The sequence below is a fragment of the Chiloscyllium plagiosum genome, unplaced genomic scaffold (assembly GCF_037043375.1).
Source record: "Chiloscyllium plagiosum isolate Xiang-an unplaced genomic scaffold, Cpla_swu_hap1 HiC_scaffold_36, whole genome shotgun sequence".
NCBI lineage: Eukaryota > Metazoa > Chordata > Chondrichthyes > Orectolobiformes > Hemiscylliidae > Chiloscyllium > Chiloscyllium plagiosum.
In genome coordinates this window covers 33,145,102-33,165,480 of record NW_028270174.1, presented here as the reverse complement: position 1 = coordinate 33,165,480, position 20,379 = coordinate 33,145,102, and the positions used below count along the sequence as shown (strand labels likewise).

The 20,379-nt window shown below is 38.2% G+C and overlaps 1 protein-coding gene across 4 annotated transcripts in view; it reads left to right on the top strand.

Moving 5' to 3' along the window:
* The window catches only part of LOC122539387 (la-related protein 1B-like), a 114,393-nt gene that overhangs the window by 56,930 nt on the left and 37,084 nt on the right, over positions 1-20,379 (top strand). For all 4 annotated transcript variants that reach the window (XR_015753331.1, XM_043674174.2, XM_043674172.2 and 1 more), the window contains exons 6-11: positions 1,035-1,178; positions 2,780-2,935; positions 4,755-4,917; positions 4,998-5,142; positions 9,255-9,429; positions 12,723-12,895. Coding sequence is in view for 3 of the 4 variants with exons in the window: in XM_043674174.2 (XP_043530109.2) it covers positions 1,035-1,178; positions 2,780-2,935; positions 4,755-4,917; positions 4,998-5,142; positions 9,255-9,429; positions 12,723-12,895 (956 nt within the window). In the remaining variant the exon portion in view is untranslated. The remainder of the gene's footprint in view (positions 1-1,034; positions 1,179-2,779; positions 2,936-4,754; positions 4,918-4,997; positions 5,143-9,254; positions 9,430-12,722; positions 12,896-20,379) is intronic.

Below are 20,379 nucleotides of genomic sequence, written 5' to 3'. Positions count from 1 at the left end.
ATCAAAAACAGAAGTAGCTGGAAAAGCTAAGCAGGTCTGGCAGCATCTGTGGAGAGTTAGCAGAGTTAACATTTCGGGTCGAGTGACCCTTGAGAATTTCTGATCGCTCGACCTGAAACATTAACTCTGCTTTCTCTCCACAGTTGTTGCCTGACCTACTGAGCTTTTCCAGCAGTTTTTTTAAAATTATATTTTTAATGAGGAAAAAATAGATTTTTTAATATTGCAACAAGTACAAAACAATGCAATTCAAAACAGAAACTACACTAACCCCATTTATCTGCACTTGGTCCATATTAATTGTATGGTATCCCAAAAAGTAAACAGTGGTATTTGTTATTCCGCTACTTCTGTTATTGTTTTTAATTACAGCATCCACAGTTCTATTGGTTTTTATTTCGTGAAGTTTGTGTTTTAGTCGGTGCAGATAAGGGGATGATCAACAGTTGATGCAAGATGCATTTTTTTGTACAACCAGCAAATGATTATAAATCTGCAACATCAGGTATTTTCGGACAGCCTGGTTATCTAATTTTGAAGCCATTATTGGTATTATACAACATGTAAAATTTAAAGGAAGCTTAAGAAACCTGCTTGAATAAAGCTGAAATTGTCAGTAGATTAAAGAAACTACTTTACTTTGTATACTTATTCCTTTTTATTGGGTTGGGGAGGTGACAAAAAGGTGGTTTTATTATTGCTCAGAGGGGTATAGAGTGATCTGTTAATGTGAGATTTTGCTTTAGTCATTTTTAAAAGTCTTTACATTTTATTGGTATTTTGTTAGCATAAACTCTTTTTACAAGTTGAATTCTTTACTGTTTAGTTTTATTATCACCATTCATTTTTTTATATTTTTGAGTCTAAATATTTTTCCGAGTGTGGTGTTGCATTAAGGGCAAATATTTTCAGTTTGAATTCAAAAGGCAGATTCCTGAATTTTCTTCACGACTGTTGTTTGGTTCCTATAAAATTATTTTGAGGGATATCATGTAAGTGCACACAATCACCTGTTTTGTTTTTAAATATTTTAGCGAACAAGCATAAATGGGTTCCTCTTCACCTAGATGAAGTGAAACAAGATGGGCAAGAAAGGCCTAGCTCACGTAATAGTTCACGCTCTCAGGTAGATACAACACGATCGATGCAAAACAACAAAAGAAATGATTATTCAAGAAGTAAGTTCCAAACACACTTTTTTTGAGAGTACATGGTAATTTATTTTCATTTCTGAAACATATCCAGGATTTTAGATAGAAACAGCTGATTGTTGCAATATCTAAAGGACTTCAGTGTAAACTCTTGCTCTCTCTGTATCTTGGATATCATCAATTAACTACATACATTTTTCTAACTGTCAGCAAAGCACAGGTAAACTTTCTCAAATGCAAAACGTCTTCAGAACATTGACACAACCTGAAAGTGTTAAAATACACTTGTCAATCTTACTGGAGCACACAAATTTTTCTTCAAAAAATATTCTGAAGAACAGCTGACCAAAAATCATGAGAAGCCAATGGAAGTTATCCAGCATTCAATTGATTGGTACTGATTGGTCAAGGGAGTCATTTAGCTTAGTTGGCTGGATGGCTATTTTACAATGCTGAGTGATGCCAAGTGTGTGGGTTCAATTTCCACGCCAGCTGAGATTATCATGAAGGTCTGTCCTTCTCAACCTCTTGCCTGAGATTTGGTGACCCTCCAGTTAAATCATCACCAGTTACCTGTCTCTGAAAGAATCACCCTATAGTCGTCTTGAACTATGGTAACTTTACCACGACCTTAATTTACTGATGGTCTGAGGAAAATTGCCTGAGCATCTGTATAAGTGTTTGTCCCCCGGAAAGTGTGCCGAGTGACTTATGAGGAGTAAAATTGTAAAGCGTGGCATTGGGAACTGTTCGTATATGTTCATGGTTCAGGTTAACAAAATCTTTTCTACTTTAGTATTTCCATAGGAAAAAGCATTACTATGTTTGGTCACATGCTTTAATAAAAATTGTTTTACAGTGTAAAAGTACCTAAGCCTGAAAGTGTTTGCCATCCAGAGCAAATGTGCCAATATTAGGTCACCTCCCCAAAACATGTGCCAGTATTAAGTCACCTCCTATCTCTAAGTAATGTTCATGGAGCCAGCATCAAACCAACACCATCAACTTGCCTGGCAGCAATTAAGTGTCCACGTGGAGACAGCTTGAAGCTGTTATGATTTTTCAGCTTTATATGGACCACCTTTCAGTTGGGAGGATGACAATTTTCCTGTTGTAGGTGGAAGAGGCATTAAGGCCTCCTCTCAGGTGCCCATGAGAAAATCATAATATTTTTAAAAATACTGTTAGACCTGTAAGCTTTCCTCCAGCATACTTTCCTTTGCTTATGATTCTACAAGGATTTTGAGACACTGTTACCCTCCCTACCTCCCTCATGCTTGAACAGCATTCAAACCTGCAGTGGGTTTGTTGTCCCACCAGGCTTTGGCTCCCACTTATTGGCCCTCCTCTCTGTGAATCCTGCCTGCCATTTTTTAATCGAAAGTTAAGCACAAGTAAAACACACACACTACCAAGGTAGCAAGCAAGTTAAAATACCTGAGAATTTCTAAAAGTGGCAAGTTCCATGTTGTGACTCCTTCAAATCAATTCAGTGTGATGGATGTCATTGACACTTCTTGAATTGTAATATATCATTTTGAGTTTCCTGTCAGTCAACAATGACCAGAAATTTTAGGACTGTGTCCTGAGAAACTGCATTTGAATAATACAAACTCGCTTTTGTGAAGGTTGGCGCCGAGATGACAAGCGCGATAGAGACAGAAGGGATGATGCTGATGAAGTTGGCAGTGTTAGAAGTGAAGGTGGTGGTGTACGAGGCAGTTTCAGAGGTAGAGGCAGAGGTCGAGGTCGAGGAAGAGGACGTGGCAGGGGAAGCTCACGTGGTAAGTGTTTGTGAATAGTATTGGCAAATCAATTCCATCAATAGTGCCTCTCTTTACAACTTAAAACCCACTTTTTTCAACCACTTATATGTATCAGTATCTCCATCCAACATACACAGTAGTGGACAGCCATTCTGTCTCTGAGATTGAATGTCGTAGACCGGCGTCTGTATCACTGATAATGCAGTCGACATCAAACCTCCAGGAATGCCTCTGACAATATTTGGAAACCTTGCTACCGTCTCTCAGGATAATAGCTTACTTATCTATCCACACACAGCACAGCATTTCAAACAAACATCAACCAATGTAGCGTGGAGAGAGGATCTCTGTAAAACAGCCTGGAAATATAGAATCTAAGAATCTATACAGTGCAAAAAGATGCCATTCAGCCAATCAAAATGACACCAACCTCGAAGGACGTCTCGCCTAGACCCAGCCCCCACCTTATACCTGTAACCTTGCATTTACTATGGCTGACCCACCTAATCTGCACATCTTTGAACTGTGGGAGGAAACCAGAGCACCCAGTGAAAATCCCTGGGGCAGCTGTACAGCTCTACACGGAATCAAGAACCCAGATTCAGTTCTGGTATTGGGTAACTATTTGAGAGGCAACAGTGGTAACCGCTGAGCCACTGTGCCCTAAAAGTTTGTCCCCCTACCCTGTCAGCGCCCCTCAGAACATGGTACAATTTAATCAGATCCCTACCTCAGCACCTTTTCTGTACTAAGGAAAAGGTCTCTAACCGATCTAGTCTCCATAGGTGAACTGCTTCAGCACAGGCAACATCTTGACCAATGACTAATGTTTAGGAAAACTGTGTAGTAATGCCCTGGCTTACCACTGGTTCAAATCGGAGTCTAGGGCTGCACATGGCACTTGACTGCTACGTTTTAAGTATCCATAGTAGAAATTATTCACTCACATATACATCTCTGAGCATGGTTGGCTGGCCCCATATAGAACATATCAAAGTTTATCTTATTTCTGACATTGCTTGTTTTCATGGATGTGCAGCCACCTTACTAAGACTAAACAGGTAGTGGGTTTTGAGAAGATTTGTAGCTCAGGTTGAGGTTCTGGATGTAAGTTTGCTCTCTGAGCTGGAAGGTTTGTTTTCAGACATTCCATCACCAGACTGGGTAACATCATCAGCGAGCCTGTAAACGAACTTTCCAGCTCAGCGACTAAACAGATTTCTGGGAGTCTGCTGCTTGACCTATTTGGATTCCATAAACTGCATAATCTAGTTATAAGCTCTGTTGTTCAGAATTTAAATGGTTGGCATTTTGGCTGAGGAGCAGATTACCAGCCTGTGTTCATCAGTGATGATGAATGATTCATGATTGAATATACAGGGTTTTTGTGTGAAAAGGACATTCTTATTACATACAATTATAAAGAATGTTCCAAGATTCTTGCAATTTTTGTTCATTGTTTTCATAGGGTAAAATGGATGACTTAATCAAATTAGGAAGGATTAGAGTGAGTTAACTTCATTAAACAGATTTTGATAGTTTCGGAAGAGATTCCGGATGTCATTAATTTTGATATTTCACTTTTTTTTATTGGTAATTGAGAAAATTCTGTTTTAAATGAAGGAATTTAAGGTTTCCATCATAGAAGCTATAATACTTCTAGGCTGAGATACTGAAACAAAGCTTTAGGTATCATATTTAATAATGTGTGCTGTGCAAAAATACATATAATTCTGTGAAATGATTGCACAAAGCATAAGATTTGAAGCTATGTATGATTAACTTTCAAATATAACTTTGGATAATGCAACTGATTTAGATTACTTTTTTTCCTCAGTGAATTATGACTATCCATATGGGTACAAGCAATCGTATGATACCTCTGACCAGTATGTACCAGAATACAACACTAACATGATGTACTATTATGACGATGGAAGTGGAGCACAGATGTACACAGTGGATGAAACCTTACTGAAGGAGTACATTAAACGACAGATGTATGTGACATTATTGCGATGCTTTCCTAATGATAACCTAGCTGGGTAAATGTTTTAACTCGGGTAATTTTTGTTTTTAGTGAGTACTACTTCAGTACAGAAAATCTGGAAAGAGATTTTTTCCTACGGAGAAAAATGGATGAACAAGGTTTCCTACCCATTTCTCTGATTGCAAGTTTCCACCGGGTGCAAGCTCTAACTACAGATGTAAATCTCATTTTGGAGGTAATGCCTGTCTGTTTTTGTAATGTAAAATGCCAAAAATGATTTGAACTTCATAATTGTTTGTCTTCTGCCTGCTACCCATCACCCCATGCTCCCTGACCTATGTGTACTCCAACTTGCGATTGCCTTAATTTGAAAATTTTTAACCTTGCGTTCAAGACCTTCCATGACTTCGTGCCTCCCTATTTTTGTAACTTCTCCAGCACTGCAACATTCCCAAGCTGTCTGAGCTCCTCTAATTCTGGCTGCTTGTATCTCCAAATTATATCAATGCAACTATGAAGTGCCTTGGAATGCATCATGATGTTCAAGGTTAATATTGCATATTTTTGTTATAAAAGAAAAAGTGTATGCCTTTGAAAGGAAGTTACTTTTAATTGGACTGAAAATGATTAATTAAATTAAAATTAAAGTTAATTTATTGAAATATCTTGTTTTCTATGAAGCATATCATTTTCATTCTAAATGAAACATAATTAAAAAAAACTTGGCAGCAATGTGCTTCAGCCATTAATGAGTTTGCTGCATGGTTGGTCGATTTTGGCATCTATTTGAACGGTTGGGGTGTGGAGGGAGCATAGAAATGTTGGCTGGGACACAAGGAGAATTTTCTGTTTAAATAATGTCATGGGATCTTATGATTACCTAAATAATCTAAAGGCATAATCTAAATTCATCCAATTGAGCTAGTGTAGCAACTTCCTGAATTACATTACATAAGTCTCGACTTCAGTCATTGATCAAATCCTGTACGAAGGCTCAGAGGAGAGGATGTCAACTGATGGTCAAGAAGACAATGAACTTTGAACGAAAGTATACAATGGTACAAAATTGTATTTTGTAGGGTTGAATTTCCTCAAAGTTTGAGCACTGCTTTTAGCAAAATGTGCAGTGTTTTCAAAATGCAAGAAATATTGATGTGGCACAACTAAAAAGGAATTGATTGTATTTTAAACTGCTGTCATCATGTATATTTTTGAAAACTTGAATTTGTGTCAAAAAATTGACTAACTGTATATGTATGTAGCATTCTTGTTTATGGAACAGTACAATAAGCATGGCAGCATACCTGACTGCCACACATAGATATGAAATGCCAATCTCTTCACTACTGAAGTCAGTCCTAAGGCAGGTATCCTTTGAATTTTATTCACAGCCAGTTTGTGCTTGTAATTTGCCTTTACTTTACTGAATATAAGGTTTGTTCTGAATTTCGCATTCATCCATGTTTCCTCCTGAGTAGTGGCCGTAACTCATGCCAATTTATACAAGAAAATTATTTGCTGTTTTATTTAATTTTTCTTTAAAACTTAGTTTAGAGTGTTGTAATTTTGACAGTTATTTTGATTTTTGAAATGTTTTCTGAAGTTTGACAAAGTTTGATTTGCTTAATTGCCATTTTATTAGGACTATTTTGCTCAGATTGTCAGTGAGGTACTTAGCATGTTTTGCAGGCTATATAATGGAAAGACTGTTAAGAGATTGAGATGTGAGAGAAGCAGCAATCATTTAGACCCTCTGCATGTTACATAGAGAGCACCTCCACTTTTATCAGTGCTTTCTGCTTAAAGTATGCTGGCTTAATTCCAACCCATGTTGATTTAAACTTGGCAAATATAATTAATTCTTTCCATCACTGAAGATTTAACTCATGTTTTTCAATACTTAGAGCTCTGAAACTTAATTCAGACTTAAAAGTCACATATGTCTAAAAGTAATGTATTGAAAGGGGAATAAGGTAGGCATTGAGGGATGGGAAGTCATAATAATTCAGTCTTGTTAAGTAGTAAACTTGTAAGTTTCAACGTACATGCAAGTATTTAATAGTGAAAATATTTTCCCAAAACTTTAATGTTCCAGTGTATAATACAAAATTATTCTCACTAGGTGCAAATTTAAGTGGATTTCTTTATTTCTGATATGCCTTAAGATTTTCCTCATTTAAATTTTCATCCTGGTAAATTTGACATTTTTTTCATTGTGATGTGACCCCCAGGACTGCATACACTACTCCCTGACAGTGATCTAGCCATTGTATTAGATTTAGCATTGCCTCAATGTGATATTCTGAAACTTGTTGAGTTTTCAGAATAAATTCATCTTTAATCTGTCTTAAATTTCAAACAGCATCAGAGCACAACATATGAAGTGTACCAAAATTTGTTATGTCAATGGTCCCAGATTGGCTGAAGTGAGTGTATTTGGTTGATTCATTATAAGCCTGCAAAGGTGACCACTAAACATATTGTTGAGAGAATTAGTTTTTAAAGCAATAGGTGTCAATAGGAAAAGTGACACTATCCCTCATGTGCACCAAAAAACGGAGCAGTTTGTGTTACAAAGCCAACTTCATGGATTGTATTGTCTGTCATTTGTAACATTGTCTTAGGAAGTGATATTAACTAAAGATGCTAGCAAGCAAATTTTGAAATAGAAAAAGGGTGACCCTTGACTGATGAAGTATCCATAAAGTTTTTAAGTGTGTAAAGGCAAAAATCTTTATTTCTGATATCTGCTTCAATGAGTTGCATAGGGTTCTTCCCACCCTTTCGTATGTAATAAACTTTGTCCTGTTCTTAAAATTACATTGGCATGTGTTTAATAAAATAGCTTATGTCTCACAGCAAAGATACTTTCTGGTAAGGGAAAATAATTTTGAGGAAAATAAGCCAACTGTAGTTAACCAAGGAAGTTGAGGATAGCAGCCAATTGCGTGCTTTTCTTTCAATGTGCCAAGGATTAGTGGGAAGCGAGAGGTTTGGGAAAGTTTTAAAACCAACAGAACATGCCCAAACAAATAATCATAACAAGATAAACATTTCAGGGTAAACATGCAAGTAATATAGGGATGGACAGCATGAGCTTCTTTAAATATGTAAGAAGAAAGGGAGAGGCCAAAGTATACAGGCCCTTTCGTGATCGAAAATGGGGAAATAATGGGGAGCCAAGAAATGGCTGAAGAGTTGAACAACTACTTTGCATCAGTGTGCATGGTTGAGGACACGAATATCACTCCCGAGTTACCAAATCAAGTGCTAAAAGAAGAGAGAAAATAAATACAATTACTGTCGCTTGAGAAAGAGTCTGGTAAGCCTTTGTTATGCACTCTACATAGCCAGAAAATCATCCTCAGATAAGGAGGCCAAAACAGCGCACGATACTCCGAGGTCTAGTCTCAGCATGGCCCTGTATAATTGCAATAAGAGACATCCCTGTTATTTTCAAATCCTCCCACTATGTAGGCCAACATACCAGTTGCCTTGTTCATTACTTGCTACACCTACACGTTTGCTTTCAGTGACTTTTGTACAAGGGCACCCAAGTCTTATTGCACCTCCCCCTTTCCCAATCTATCTTCATTCAGATAATTTGGTTTTGCAACCGAAGTGGGTAACCTCCCATTTATTCGTTCCGTTCCCCCCCTCCCAATTTACCCATCAGCTAAACTTGTCTAAATCACCCTGAAGTATCTCTGCATCCTCCTAATGCTACCTTCAGCTTTGTCATGTGCAAACTTTGAGATATTACTTCGATTTAGTTCGCTCATCTAAATCATATCTATAGTATGAATAGCTAAAGTCCTAACACTGATCCCCCATGAGTCACTGGCTCCCAGAGGAATAGGAAAAGGCCAATTTGTTCTTACTCTGTTTGCTGACTGCCATTCAGTTCTGTATCTGTCAATACACAACTCCCAATCCCATGTGTTTTAATTTTGCGTGCTAATCTCTTAGCATAAGCCTTCTGAAATTCCAAGTAAACTATATCTACTGTACAGCCATGTCCCCCACCCACTCACCGAAAATCATAGTTTGGAAGTTGTATGGTGCAGTGCATTGGTGGCACATCTTTTTGAAAAGAGCATAACATTTAAAAAGTACTCACATCGGGCAAATACCAAAAGCCATTGTATTTTGATTACTTCTGGGACTTTCCCATGTGTTAACTTAGACTATTCTGAACTTTTGTAATCGTGATATGTTAGCTAAACTGTCTTCCCTGGTTTTGATCATTTTGATTCTTTAATCAATAATTAAAACTGAAATTAATTTAATGATCTGTCATTCAAATCTTTTAGTCTACATTTACCAATGCTATTGCTGTGTTTTCAGGCATTAAAAGGGAGTACAGAGGTGCAAATTGTGGACCAGAAAATGAGGAAAAAAGAGAGTCCTGAGAAATGGCCTATTCCAGGCCCACCTGTTTCTGACATGCCAAGAACTGACTTTTCCCGTTTAATTAACTGCCCAGAATTTGTACCTGGGCAGATGTATGGCTCTCAAACTGGTAAGTGTACTGCACAGTGTTTCGTTTAAAATATGAGCCTAATGTCATTGATAATGCACGCACCTCGAGTGTTGCTGTTTTACACCTCTGCTAATGTTAGTATCCCAATTTTGAAATCCCAATTATCTCAATTAACAGCAAGACTATTGGACCTAAATCAGCAAAATAATGTGCCTCAATTTAGTGTAATCTGTCTTTACCCTACTGCATGTATACTTGTTTTAGGTTAAGGAAGGAGAGGCATTGACCTTGGAAGTTGCCTTCCCTTACTGCTGAAAAAGAATACATGGACGCAAGTGACCATGGTAACAGGGCAAATACCAAAGAAGAAAACTTGTAGTCCAGTATTGGACACTTCCTATTTAACACGAGTGCAGTTAACAAGCACCCCAACTTCTGTATTTTAATTTTTAGGAAAGTGGATTGGTTGGTTTGTCAACTAGTTGTATTTTTGAACTTTTCCCTCCCTCCCTCACTCGATTGTGGACTAACCTTTTGTGCTTTCTTCCTCATTTTGAGAGTCAACTTTTGTTTCAGACCAAGTGCCACTCTTTTTAGATTAGTCTTGCTGCCATCTTGATTCTGTTTCATGGTGTAATCAAAAAGGCCAACGGAGTAGTTCAACTAGAGCACAGTAACTAATAAAATTCTCCACAGCAACTCCAAAACTGGAGATGCTGCATTCAGTACGTGCTTTTTTAAACAAAATCTAAAATATTCTGATCAGCTTCAAAGCTATTTCAAGTATTGTGGATATTTGGCCTCTTTGTAATAAGATGACCTGCAGTTGTTCTACCATTGTGTTGGATTTTTATAAAACTAATTCTTAAATATTTATATGCTCTGTGCTGTTATACACTAAGAATATTGAAGCTCAAGGAAATGTGTACTAATGTTATCATGATTGAGAGCATGTGTCCTTCGGGACCTTTTAAACCCATGAGCCTCCTCTGCCATTCAATCAGGTTATAGCTAGTCTTTAACACCATATACCTTCATTTCCATATCCCTTAATATCTTTTGTAACAACTGTCAATCAACCCCGTGTTGCCCTCACTTTGGAATGGAGTTCCAAATTTCAATCGCCCTATGCTTAAACAATTTTTCTAGCTTCACTCCCGAGAGGCTTGGCTGTAATGTGAAGCCACATTCCGCTGTAATGTGAAGCCATATCCCACTGTAAGAGACTGACCATCTCCCCCAGTACCTTCAAAGTTGTTTCTTATACCTTCTATATCCTTGCACTTTTTTTACTTTCGCAAGTTCAATCACATCACCTTTCTAATCTTCGGAATTATAAGGGATGTAACCCCAGTCAGGATGTGTAATTCCACCCTTAGGTTCCAGGTGTCCTTGTGCTGAGCTGGCTATACTGTAATATTCTTCTGAGGGTATGGTGCCGAGACCTGTGTACAATACTCTGTCGTATCATCAGTACTTTGGATAGCTGCCTGACCCATGACCCTTTCTATTCCTGTCCTCCGAATTAAAGGTCAACATTCCATTTATCTTTTTGTGATTATTTTTGGATCTGTGTGCAGGTCTATAGACTACTGTGCCACTAACTTTTCACCATTTAGATTTTTTTTATCCAAAGTGGGTTCTCACAACTTTGCCTGTTTAATTTTAAATTAAAAAGTGACATTAATCATCAATGCTTACACCTGCACAACTTTCATGCCACCTATCTTTGTAGCACCGCTAAACTTCAGTTGTCTTGCTTTCTAGGCCTCAGCATATTCTTGCAAGGCCCCACTAGTCAAATATTGCCCATTTTCGTAATGCATTTGTCTCCTCCTGTTTAGCCAATTTCCGAACCAGATCGATTAACTTGCCTTTAATTCCTTGAACTTCAATTGTAATTAAAACAACCTTTTAATGGCAGCCTTTATCAAATTCCTCAAAATCCATATAAATAATATTCATAAACATTTCACCATCCATTACTTGAATAATCTCTTCATAAAAATCAGTTAGGGTCACATATATGAGCAGCTCTTCACAAATCCATTACTTTGACTCACTCTGATCAGCTGAATTTTCAAGATGACTCAAGTAATTTCCTGACCATTTGTTGGGCTAACCTGGTTGGATTCCTTCTCACACCTTCACTTAAATAGTGGAGTAACATATAGTTTACCAATCTAAAGAAATAGTTCCTAAACAGAGAATTTTAAAGATCATCAAAATATGAATTAATTGCAGGTGTTGAGAAATGAAAATTAAAACCACAAATATTGGAAATACACAGGCAGCACCTCTGGCGAGAAAAACCATCAGTGCTTCAGGTGACAAAGCATCAGCTTGAAATATCAGCATTTTGAGTTCGGAAAATCATTCTGCATCTAAAGTGTTCTGACTCTTCCTTTAAATCACTGTTTTAAGGGAACTCTCCTAGATTTGTTATTTTATCACCACTACTCATTTGCTATTCATTTACTTGCATTAATTTTAGTCGTTCCTTGTTCTTGATTTAATATTTAGTTCTCTTACAATGTTAGATTAGATTCCCTACCGTGTGGAAACAGGCTGTTCGGCCCAACAGATCCACACCAACCCTATGAAGAGTAACCCACCCAGAACCATTTCCCTCTGACTAATGCACCTAACACTATGGGCAATTTAGAATGGCCAATTCACCTGACCTGCACATCTTTGGACTGTCAAGGGGAAACTGGAGCACCTGGAGGAAACTCTCACAGACACGGGAAGAATGTGCAAACTCCACACAGGCGTGCGTGGAATGATGTGATGGAGGCTAGTATAATTACACCATTTTAAAAGGCACCTGAATGGGTATATGAATAGGAAAGGTTGAGAGGGATATGGGCCAAGTGCTAGCAAATGGGACTAGATTAATTTAGGATATCTGGTTGGCATGGACAGATTGGACCCGAAGTGTCTGCTTCTGTACTGTACATCTCTATCATTGTCGCTTGGTTCAAAATCCTGGAACTCCCTCCTGAGAGTGCCCCTACAGCTCAAAGACTGCGTTAGTTCAAGAAGGCCACCACCACCACCAGACACTTCAGGGTGAGCAATAAATTCTAGCTGAGCCGGCATGGCCTGCAACACGTAGCGAAGTAAAACAAAATACCTGACCTCCAGGTAAATATATCAGACACATTTCTTGATCAGAATGGGTCTTGCTGCTATGCACCAACTCTCTCATACTGTGGTCTAGAGAGAGAACCCGGTCTGCTATATGTTAGGTTTTTTTATAACCTGTAGATTGCCAGATGTAATGTGGCATGGAACATGTATTATAAAATATTATTATTTGTGACTTTCAGAATCTGCTCCTAGTTCCCCAAGGGTAGGAACTCCTGTTGCTGCAAATACAAATGTTGAAGCCAACAACCTTCAGATAGTATCTAAGGGGCTTTCTACAAGTTTGCCTGATCTGGAATCTGATTCTTGGATAGAAGTGAAAAAAAGACATCGTTCATCACAACTAAACTCAAAGGTATGTATTTTCATACTTGAGTACAAAATATATTTATTATGAATGAATTAATGTCAAGTCTCTTGGTGCCAAAACTGCCACTAGTATGCCATATGTTTGACATGAGAGATAAAGTAACATATAACATAGAAAATGGGAGCAGGAGTAGGCCATTTGGCACATTCTGAGCCTGCCTCACCATTTATGATCATGGCTGATTGTACAACTATAAATTTTTTAAAAATTTATTGCATTTTCGATTGCTTTCTGTGGTTGTGAATTCCCCAGGCTCAGCATAATCTGGGTGAAGACATTTCTGCACATCATAGTTCAAACTGGTTTACTCCATTTCCTTAGACCGTGACCCTGGTTCTGGACTCCCCTACCATCAGGAGCATGCTTCCTTGCATCTACCTCGCCCAGGAATTTTGTAGGTTTCCATGAGACCCTTCCTCCTCCCCTCGCGCCCCCCCCACTCCCCCATCTTTCAGGGATTAAATGTTTTACTTGTATCAGTGTTAATATGCTATTAAATCAGTGTAATATTTTGTCTACAGTGCACAATTAGTAACTTTGTGTTTGGTCTTATTGAAGCCAGCCAAGCTTATTTTTGAAGAGGAAATTACCATTCATGTTCGTACGGGCTCTTGAGAATGCATGAGCCTGTTGACCACTTAATTTTCTGCCATGACTTTTCAATAAAGTTTTTAATTGCAAAAGATTATTTTAGCAATTCTATAATCATTAAGCATAATTTATGCTGCTGCATATATCAGTTTGATCAAATTTGTCAGTTAAATTGAAAATGCTGGTGTTTTCGAGTCAGATGTACAGCACAGAAATCTGACCCTTTGGTCCAACTCATCCATGCCAACCAGATATTCTAACCGAATCTAGTCCCATTTGCCAGCACTTGGCTCATTCCCTCTAAACCCTTCCTAGTTCATGTACCCATTCAGATGCCTTTATAAATTTGTAATTGTACTAGCCTCCACCACTTCCTCTGGCAGCTCATTCCATACACGCACGACCCTCTGCGTGAAAATGTTGTCCCTTACGTCCTTTTTATACTTTTCCCCCTTCACCCTAAACCTATCCCCTCTAGTTCTGGACACCCCCACCCCAGGGAAAAGACTTTGTCTATTTATCCTATCCATGCCCCACATGATTTTATAAACCCCTTTCAGATCACCCTTCAGATTCTGACAGTCCCAGGGAAAACAGCCCCAGTCTATTCATGCTTTCCCTATAGCTCAAGCCCTCCAACCCTGGCAACATCCTTGTAAATCTTGTCTGAATCCTTACAAGTTTCACAAAGGGTGACATGGTGGCTCAGTGGTTAGCACTGCTGCCTCACAGTGCCAGGATCCCAGGTTCAATTCCAGCCTCAGGCGACTGTCTGTGTGGAATTTGCACATTCTCCCTGTGTCTGTGTGGGTTTCCTCCCACAGTCCAAAGATGTGCAGGTCAGGTGAATTGGCCATGCTAAATTGCTCATAATCTTAGGTTCATTAGTCAGAGGGAAATGGATCTGGGTGGGTTACTCTTCGGAGGATCGGTGTGGACTGGTTGGGCCAAAGGGCCTGTTTCCACACTGTAGGAAATCTAATCTAATCTAATCTAAAAAAATACATCCTTCTAATAGGAAGGAGTACACAAATGCACGCAATATTCCAAAAATGGCCTCACCAATGTACTGACCTCCACAACATGACCTCCCAACTCCTATACTCAATGTTCTGACTGATAAAGGAAAGCATACCAAATGTTGCCTTCACTATCCCATCTACCTGCGACTCTGCTTTCAAGAAACTATGAACCTGCACTCAAAGGTCTCCTTTGTTCAGCAGCACTCCAAGGACCTTAGGATTGTGTACAAGTCCTGCTAAGATTTGTTTTTCCAAAATGCAGCACCTCGCATTTATCTAAATTAAACTCCATCTGCCACTCCTCAGCCCATTGGCCCATCTGATCAAAATCCCATTGTATTCGGAGGTAACCTTCTTTGTTATCTACTACGCCTCAGTTTTGGTGTCATCTACAAACTTATTAGTTCTAGACTTCAATTTGCTGTAACATAAGAATGCTAATCTTGGTTTGAATCAGTGGACCAGATGTGAGAACTGCAATATAGTGAAAATTTATGAATTCTATGGAGCTTAATGATTATTCATGCCAAATCTACTTTGGTGCCATTGATATATGCAATTTCCATTTCCTATGCCTTTTCCCCCCATCTCCCTCTTGCTCTCCTTGTCATTGTCTCAGTGCTGTGTGCTTACTATTTCGTTCCTTTTTGATAGGCAACATCTCCTTTCCCTCATGTAAAATCATTCATTTCTTTTTCACATATTTAATCTTAAAGCCTCCTGTCTTCCATCTCTCTTGTCTCTTTCCCTGCATCTATTTAAGAAAACAATCTGACAATCACTAGTTGCTGGCCTTCTGTTGACAAGGGTTACTTGTACATGTATGGGCAGTAGCTATATGCAAGTCTTTTTAAAGCACTGATTTGGTTTGTTCAATATTAGCAGGCTAAAGCTTCCCAATTTTGGTGCACAACATGTACGATGACTGATGTGAGCCTTATGAATGAATAGTGATCAATTCAGTGAACTATTGGCCAATGCTGATTCTTTGAAAATAAAATTATCATTTACTGTTTACATAATGTTTCTAAATGTATCTTTGCACTCCCTGCATCACTGCCCAACATACTGAGTGTCTGCCAACAGTATTGTGGATTTCTGAGAAGTCATTTTGGTAGCTATTGGGAGTATATGGTACATGCTAACTTGGAGTTCTACTGAGAAAGCTGGCAGATGGCATGTTTCCTGGAGTTTTCAGTTGAGGTGCTCAGCATTTTTTTGACATTATGGGCAGCTTGGGCCTTAGTTTGACATCACCTTAATGCAAAAAGTAATTGAAGCAATTCATATTTTCATCTTTCAGTCTTGGTCATTGGTGCTGTTGGAGGTAATATTACTATATAATCAACTAACGAGCTTTCTTGAAGTCTGTCTGTGATCCACCCATTTTAGCAAATTACACACAAACTTCCTTGAGCATTAAGTTTAGACTCTTGAGAATTTCAGTGTTCAGAATAAATGTGTTCCCCGAAAGAGAAAATTTGGAATTCCCACATCTAGACCCTTGTACATGTTGAATGTGCAGAGTAAAGAAAGTATATATCAGATGTCAAGAATTTAGGACTATAGAAATCCTTAGTTTAAAAATGCAGGGGTGTAATCCTAAAGGAAAATAGGAAGGCAAAGGTGGACATGAAAATTATTCGCAAACAAGATTAAGGAAAACCCAAATATGTATTAATAAATACACAGAAAGCAAGATGACAACTGATTAATAGGTCCAATTGGAGAGCACTGTCATGATTTGTGTGGAAATGGAAGAATTTGGTTTGGTTCTGTTTTCACAAAAAATACTTGGGAGGATGCTATGTTCGTAGTTGAGAGGTATGAAAGATGTGAAAAAGTGAAGTAGAAGTATTGAGGTGCTTAACACCTATGAAAGTGGGAAGTTGTCGTCTTGGATGAAATGTGCCCTAGACTGTTAACGGAAGCAAGGGGAACAAAATGAGCAAGCCTGGCCACTATTTTCAAATCTGGTTTAGCCTCAAGCATGGTGCAAGAATGTGACTAAATTTGTACTGTTATTTAGAAATGGAAGAAAAGAGAGCATGAGTGAACACAGGCAGGTCATTTTAATGTCTGTATTGGGTAAATCGCAAACAATTGATATGGAGGTGCTGGTGTTAGACTGGGTTGGACCAGGGTGGACGTCACATGGTACCAAGTTATAATCCAGCAGGTTTATTTGAAATCTTCAAGCTTTCGGAGTGCTGTTCCTTCAGGTGAAGTGAAATCACCTGATGGAGCAGTGCTCCAAAACCTTGAGATTTCAAAAACCTGTTGGGCTATAACCTGGTGTGGTATGACTTCTGACCTCAATAGACAATTCAGACATTATAATCATGGTTTAGAGAGGCACAGATTAATTGAGTGTGTGGATTTGTTGAGGCGTCATGTTTGACTGACTATATTGAGATCCTGTAACAGGGAGGGTCAGTGAGGGTTTATTGTCTACATAAATTTTAGCGAGACTACTGATGCAAGTCCACGTGGCGGCAACCTCAAAGATAAAAGTTGATAAGGATCCACAAAAAAGTGACAATTTGCACCAAAAACTGGCCCAGTAGCAAAAGCAAAGGATTATGATCAGCTGTTGTTTTATGACGGGCAAGCTATTTTCAATGGCATGCAGTACTGGACCCCTTGCTATCACGTTCTCTATTAGTGGTTTAGATTTGTTTGTGGGGGAATGATAAAGATGTTTGCACGTAAGTAAGCCATGTAGTTCATAGTGAAGAGGAAAAGTAGACTGTAGGACAATATCAGTAGACTCAACAGGTAACTACAAAAATTGCAAGTAGAATTCTTGCAATGGGAGAAGGAGTTGTAGTTCATTTGGTGATGACAAACGAGGCAAAGAATGGATGTAAATGGTAGGCTATTGAAGTATAGAGAAACAGACATGAAGTTAGGGCAAGTTTATAAGGTTGTTAAGAAGGCATGCAGAATAAATACCTTTTACTAGCCATGGTCTACAGTATAATAGGGAGATATTGTTAGATCTGTATTAACTGTTCAGTCACAGCTAGAGAACAGTATGCGGTTCTAGCTGATACTAGAAAGGTGTGATGACTGAAAAGGATAATTAAAAGATTAACGAGGATATTGGCAGGAATGGAGAATGTTAGGAAAGATTGGTTGGGCTGTGTTTTGTTTCCTTTTGAACAGAGACGAAGGGATTGAAGGCTGTAATTATTGAGTAGAAATGTCTTCATTCCATTAACAAGGTCACTGGAAAGGGGGAGTAGATGTCAAGTGATAGGATTGCAGGCGAATAGAGTATTTTCATCCAAGGAGGGTGACAGTCTGGAAAGCAACCCGCAGAAAGATAGGGGCAGAAACCCTCATGTTATTTTAAAAGTATACCAGGATATTCCATCAATGTGCCAAACTTAAAGGACTTAAGGAAGTTGGATTAGACCAGATATATCATTATCAGCTGGCATTGAGCTTATCTTCAGAGATCAAATTTTGCTGTTTCAATTCCCTCATTCATTCAAGTACGCTTCCATGTCCAAACATTCACTAATGTATTTAATGACCCCTTTCTGCAGAAGTATTATTCGTTTTCCATCTAAAATTCTATTTGTCTGTCTTCAAGATGTCCAGTTGTGATCTGTCAGTTCAACTTATTGCTTTGTGCTTTTTCCCCTTCTTTGAAAGAATTGGTCTTGCACCCAGGTAAATGGAACCCTTGTCTCATGACCTCTTTCAAGTTCAAAACACTCATGCTGAGATTATAAAACCTGCTATAGTAAAATAATATAAAAGTAAAACAAAAAGACTATTTAAAGTATGAACAGAGGGAAACCAGGAGAATTAAGTGTTCAACAAGTGTGAAATATTGAACAAAAGTTATACCTGTTCTTGAACAAATGAAACATGTATTAAACTTTTAAACAATTCAGACAAATTGAACAACGAAAGACTTTTAAATTTGTAGATTATTGGGTGTGTCATATCATGTCTTCTGCGATGGAAAGCTATCATTTTTAAAAATGTTTGCGGATTACATTCCTGAAGTTTCGTACTTCTGATTATGTTCAGTATTTACTGAAAACTGAATTTTATTGTTTAAGATAAATTGTTTAGAGTTCTCTTGGTCCACCAAGTATAGCACTTCTATTCAGAATAAAACCAGATTGCCCCACCACACACTCTAATTGGTTAAGTTAATTGAAAGTTTTTGCTCTTGTAACCTTACTTTTATTATGCTCTTATCTATCTTGTTCACATGAAAAGATTTTGCTGATCTATCTTTACACCAGTTGTAAAACATGTCCACAAGTTTTACTTCCAGTAAACAGACCTATGTTCAGTACTGATATCTGATGGAAATAGACTTTGTTGCATTTGGTATAGTGGCAGCTGAATTGAGTGTATTATTTTTTGGTATCAACTCTGTGCCCTGGTGTTAATTTAAAAACAAATCATGTCATGAGCGTGTTAAAGTTATCACTTCAAATTCAAATCTTGAATTCTAGTGTTCTGCATTTAAAATTCTTGTCCCATGACTTTTTAAACCTAATACAATTCCCAGGGTCTTGTCAATTATATCCAATCTTCGCACTTTTCAAAGAATTGTTGCAGCAAAGGAGGCGGCCATTTGACTCATGTTACTTGCATTGACTCTGCAAATGCACGTTATTACTTGTGCCAATCTCCTGCCTTTTCCCCATGCATGCTCATTCTATTGTATTGAATGTTCATGTTTGTTTGAGACATCTGGCATTCCATACCCTAACTAGTTGCTAAGTGAAAAACATTATCATATTGTTCTTGATTTGATGGTACATAACTTGAAATCTCTGCCCACCATTTATGAACAGAAACAGCTTCTCACAATCTCATCCCAACTCATGATTTTGCCAATCTCTATCAAATCTCCTCTGAGCCACCTTATCTCCAAGGAGAATAATCCCAGCTTCTTTATTCTATCCCGATAAGTGAAGTTTCTCATTCCTGGATCCGTTGTCATGACTCTTGTGACATGGCAGTTTACAGCTTGTGCTTGCTATGCTGGATGGAGCAATTGCAGTCACTGCAGCATCCCAATTCAGATGTTTTTCTTTTCCATTTAATTCTTCCTCTCCTCATTCCTTATCAAAAGAAATTATTTTACTGCCAAATTTCTCTGCTTTTTAAAAGTTTCAAAGCCAGCTCCTCTTCAAGGCCTTTGCACATCCACATAGGCTTTCTTTTTCTGTGAAATGTCTTGATTAACTTTGTAATATTAGAGGTTTTTATGTACTGTATTTTCTGATCATATATTCTGGAGAAACTTGATGAGAGACCTGATGCAGTTACTAAATGGTGAATTTAACAGTGATTGTACATCAGTGTCTGATCACAGATTTGCAGGGAATTTCATTTAATTGATGCCTGCAAATTAGTCCAATTCAGTGGTTCCTTCCTCCTATCTCTGCATTTTCTCCTTAAATTATTTGCCTTTTGAAAATTACTGTTTCTGCATTGTCAGGCAGTACAATCTAGGTCATTTGCTGCAAAGATTTTCTCCAGTTTCCTGCTCTTTTTGCTTCTATTTTAACTGTCTTCATGGTTAACAATCCTTTTCTCAATGAAAACCAATCTTTTCTGATTAATGAACTCTATTATACAATAGCGCCTCGACTTAGGAACTTAATCTGTTCCGGGACCCGGTTTGCGAACCGAACAGTTCGCGAACTGAATCAATTTTTCCCATTGCTCGGATAGCGTAAGAATGCTTGGACGGCTGTTTACAGCGCACGTGCCAAAGACAAACTGAATGAGATCACACTGGGCCTAAGAGCTTTTGCGTTCAACAAGCGCGTAGCAAAGCAGAACAATGAAACCACATGGTCGCGCACAGGCTTT